Source organism: Camelina sativa, chromosome 20 (genome assembly GCF_030686135.1).
Source record: "Camelina sativa cultivar CO46 ecotype springtype chromosome 20, ASM3068613v1".
NCBI classification, from domain to species: Eukaryota; Viridiplantae; Streptophyta; class Magnoliopsida; order Brassicales; family Brassicaceae; genus Camelina; species Camelina sativa.
In genome coordinates, this window is record NC_141899.1 from 17885437 (window position 1) to 17890271 (window position 4835).

The 4835-nt window shown below is 34.4% G+C and overlaps 1 protein-coding gene across 2 annotated transcripts; it reads right to left on the bottom strand.

The window, feature by feature from the left end:
- Nucleotides 1-889: 889 nt before the first annotated feature.
- Nucleotides 890-2404, bottom strand: LOC147919109 (RNA-binding protein csdA-like). Of its 2 annotated transcripts, none has more exons than XM_087506653.1 (4): nt 2136-2404; nt 1607-2022; nt 1330-1435; nt 890-1137 (listed from the first exon to the last, which is right to left on the bottom strand). In XM_087506653.1, the coding sequence occupies exons 2-3, from the start codon at nt 2014-2016 to the stop codon at nt 1345-1347; spliced, it is 501 nt and encodes a 166-aa protein (XP_087362779.1). In that variant the 5' UTR covers nt 2017-2022; nt 2136-2404; the 3' UTR covers nt 890-1137; nt 1330-1344. The 2 variants fall into 2 exon arrangements, with proteins under 2 accessions (XP_087362779.1, XP_087362780.1); XM_087506654.1 differs by having other exon boundaries at nt 1607-2019; nt 2136-2397.
- Nucleotides 2405-4835: the final 2431 nt, after the last annotated feature.

The following is a 4835-nucleotide window of genomic DNA, read 5'->3' on the forward strand; positions in this document are numbered from 1 at the left end:
TATAGTAGCAGACATCAAAGACTGCTTGTCTTCTTTTTTTGACCCGTTGATGGTAATCTTAACTACACCTCTATGAGTTCATTGAAATGAGGAATCCTATGCAAAGTGCAACTTGTATAAGGACACGTACGTGCGTGTACGCTTGCTTATATACTAGTTTAGAGTCCATAATCCAAATCATGATAGTAGTACGAACAATAAATTAAAAGAAAATAGATCAAACATATCAAGCGGGTGTATATGTAATTTGTGCGAAACGGCCAGATATAACAAGTGGTAAAAGTTGAATAATGAACATGAAAAAAAAAATGAATCCATGTATACACAAAAAAAAAAATGAATTGTACCAAATGTGGTAATTTTCTATCATTACATGCTACTATTTTAAAAAGCTACGGGATGAACTATATTTTTCAATTTTAATTGGTCGGCTTTTTAACAAATAATTAGGGATAACATAAATAATATATGTTTTTGAAAATTACTTAGCTATTCTCATGTATTTTTCTTTCGATTGGTGGTAAAGTTCTCATTATCCTCAAGCCACATCTTAATAGGAGTACACGTACAACTATTATGGCTTAATCTTGATTTACCTTTTAAAATTTAAAATTTTATTATTGTTCACGCCTTTTTTGTTTTTTTTAAGGCATTGGATTGAACAAAAGGTTTAGTTGTGGTCCGTGGATCTATCCATTTCAAACATTTAATAGATTTTCTGTTTGGTTTAACAGAAAACTCCTTTCCTACTAAAATTTAGATGATAAAAATAATGGCTTAATATAACATTTGCATGCACTTAATTTGGGTTTTAACTATTCGATCAACAAGTCGATTAAGTGCTTCACACTACGAGAAAATCGTGGTTGTAGAATCAGAATGCAACAAGTTTAACAAAAGTAAGCATAGATTAAAACAAACGTACGCGTACTAGCTAGGAAACCGATCGGCATTAGAACAAACGCTTCCGAAAAATTTCGAATTGCCTACATTCTAAAATAACAAGACAAGGGTGCTACGAGATATGAGAGGAGTCAAATCTAAGGAAAGCGAAAAACATATCATCACGACATAAAGGGTTGCCGGGTCCGTATCTTGCTCCAATTCTTCATCAGTACTCTCTTCTTTTACTGCTTTCTGATGAATCCAAAGAATAAAGATACGATTAAATTGCTGTTGTTAGTCTATATACAAACACTAGCATATATACACTTACATAATAGAGTAGTAAATGTTAATTAAGAACTCGTACAGTCCAAATATATGTATATATGTTGAGACTTGTGATTAGAATTTTAGAACTATTGTTGCAAAATGAAATTAAGTTACTTGAAGATGATGAGACTAATAGGGTGGTTCGGTGGCAGGTTCCTTTGGTGCGTTACACCTGAAGCATTCTGACCTGCTTGCGAAGTTATGCTCGTTGCAGCCTGACCTATATATACAAACCAAATTAGTTTCTACAATATGCTTATACATATTTACTAAGATATATAAACGGTCGTTTTAGCTTATGTACGTAAGCCAGCATGCATGAGTTAATCGATGCTACGTGATGAAGTAAACTCATCAACCATACACATAAAAAATAAAAATAAAAAAGTACCTTGGGCAAATCCAATCTCCAGATTTCCAAGGAGAACGGCCTGTGCTGCCACCACCACTGCTGCTGCCAAAACCAAAAAGGCCACCACGTCTTGGACCAACATTCATGTCTATAAACCCCGTTGTTGCAGCGACACTTGAGCTTGGAAACTCATCTTTAGCTGCACCGCACTTGAAACAACTAGACCTGTTGGCAAAATTGTGCGTCCCACAATTCCCAAGGTTGCAATACCAGTCACCCGGTCTCACGTCTGGCCCTGTGTTGAAACCGAATGAGTTACCGAAACCGCTGATTAAGTCCGTACTTATGCCTCCCAGTACTCTAGGCTCTCTGCAACGTTGGCATGAATCTCTTCTCTGGAAGTTGAGGTGGCTACACGATCTACAGTTCCAATCTCCCGGCCTATTCATCTTCTTCTACGTACGGCCCCATTGAAAAAACAAATTAGAGTATATAGTTACACAAAACTAAAATCATATACTATATTTTACAAAGGTAACCTATATATAGTATATTTTTTTATGATTACCTGGTTATGTTAAACTGGAAACTATAAGGAGAGTGGAAGTGAGTAATATATATATATATAAGAGATGAGGTTTGGAGTTATAGTATATGAAGGTGATGTTGTACTCTCCTCACATATTTATATGGACAAAGCAAAGTCCATTCCTTTAACAAACCGGGAACAATTTTTGAAGTGAAACTAAGGTTTCAATTCGTTTTCACTTTCTCATTTGCTTCAGCTTTAGTGCATTTCCTTTAACGTTGTGTTTCTCTGTAAACTACGTTTTTCCCAAAAGAAACAAAATTTATCTATTTATGGGTCTGATTGGTAACGTAGCCAATGCTGTACAGAAAAGCTGTAAGCTGGAGCTGTAAGCTGGAGCTGTAAGCTGTTACGGAATACTGCAAAGCTGTAAAGAAAAACTATACGTAAAAGCTGTATAAAAAAGCTGAGAGTAAAGTTTTTAATAAAGATTTTGGTAAAGTTTTTGTGATTGGTAAAAAATCAAAGTGGTACCACTTGTAATACTTTATGTGTGTTTACCAATCAGTACCTATATATTTCGAGGACTTTAAATTTATATATCATTTTTAGTCCCCACTATTTTTAAAAAAGACAAAGAAAATAAAAGTATTCTTTGACCTTTTTGGGACCCCAGCTCGTATATGCTTATAGATTCTTTGTTAACGGTATATATGCATATATATAGATTGGCGTATACATAAGACACCTAAAGCTGAGGGATATATAGTTAGCATCTCATTATCTATTTCGAGAGCATGTATGACTTTCATATGAATTATTGATCAACCTCTAGCTATGATTGGTAAAAATACTTCCAGTATATATAACTAATTTGTACATATAAATAATACACACACTCATAGCTATTGTCTATTGATGAAGGTTCATGGGTGTCTAATATGCTCTCTTGCGCGTCAGGAGTAAAGATCTCTCTAGCACTGTTTAAAGCAAAAGTTGCATGGCAACAATTTCAAGGAACGTATCTGTTCCCCTTAGCCGCGGAAATGATGAACGTTTAAAGGAATAACTTCTCCTTTCTTTAGTTTTAGTCTTTTGAAGTTTGGCCCTTTGAAATTGAAATAGTCATGTGTATAGATATCTATTTAGAACTTAGTGGTTCGTGAATATTCTCAAACAAAACTTAAGGAAAAACATCCAAACCTATAGGTTAAAACAAAAATAATAATCATTAAATGGGAAGTGAGGTTCGTATCTTGACCATCTTTGTGTCGTTTTCATTTGTCTACTACAATACAATTTCGTTTTACCTTTTTTTAACTGATGTTTTTTTCTTACTATATCCCACATACAAATTATATATTGTCGTTTGTGATATTACACCGGAATCGCTTTTGTACCGTCAAATCACAAACGACAATATATGTTATTGTGGAAATTTTGTAATATCACAAACGACAATATATAATTTGTCGCAAGGACAATAAGAAAATCCACTAAACAATACCCATAACTAGTATATAACATATTTTCAAAAAGTTTAATTTTTGATATGAACCTATTAGTTGTGAATAAGTCAACTAAATTATGTCTTTTAATAGAAAAATAAGAGTTACATGAATATACTTCAATCTAAATATATCATAATACAACAAAGCTACTGCTCAAAGTAATAACCATACTATAATTGAACAAATATTTATCATAATACAAGAAACACTCTAAAGCTATGGCCAAAGTAATTTACCCATACTAAAGAATTTATAGGCTTGGGAATCTCAGCCACTTAATTTATTTTATATATCTTCGTTTGCGAAAGTTTACAATTGAGGTGAACGAAACGAAAGAGTTATTATTAATTTTTTATTTTTATTGAACGAGCCACCAGCTAGTTGTGTTCTATTTATGCCCATCCTCTTCACATCACTCTTTCAAAACCTCGTGCCTTATTTTCTTTCACTAAACTCATCATTGAACGATGGTCAATATTAGGTCCACAAAACTCTCCTCAATAATGGGTCAACATAAGTTAGAGATCCTCTCCGATATTCTCGTGAAGATCAACTCTGTTTTGTAACTAAGTAGTCTTTATATAGATTGTTATCTCGATTTGTAAATGATAAGGAAATACGAAGACTTTCATGGTATCAGAGCCAAGTTAGTCTAGCTTTCAATTTTTTTTTTCTTCCTTTCTCTTCTCTTCCCTTTATCAATCTCTTCTCTTTCTTTCGTATTTTCTCCCTTGTTCTTCTTTCAATGGCTGCTCAAGCTGAACGAGCATTTGGTGTCACCAACATCAAGTCTCACATTCCTTTGATCCTTGATTTAGATGATCACAACTACGATGCCTGGAGAAAACTCTTTCTCACTCATTGCCTCACGTTCGATGTCTTAGGACATGTTGATGGCTCGTCTGCTCCAGCAAATGCGAATGATCAATCTTGGCTGAAACGAGATGGACTCGTTAAGCTGTGGATCTATGGAACTCTGGCTCAACCTCTCTTCAAATCCTCATTCAAAACTGGTGGTACCGCAAGAGACATTTGGCTCCGTATAGAAAATCAATTTCGTAACAACAAGGATGCAAGGGTCATGAAGATTGACAATGATCTGCGAACCATGGAGATAGGTGATATGTCCATTCAAACATATTGTCAATCCCTGAAGTCACTGGCAGATCTTCTCTCCAATCTTGATGCTCCAGTCAATGAACGCAATCTTGTGATGTACATGCTGAAT

What these genes read in the sequence shown, in the direction of transcription:
- LOC147919109 (XM_087506653.1), bottom strand. Translation starts at nt 2,016, where the DNA reads ATGAATAGGCCGGGAGATTGGAACTGTAGATCGTGTAGCCACCTCAAC. An exon ending in GGAGATTGGATTTGCCCAAG is followed by an intron (nt 1,436 to 1,606) that starts GTACTTTTTTAT and finishes TTGTATATATAG; the next exon opens with GTCAGGCTGCAACGAGCATA.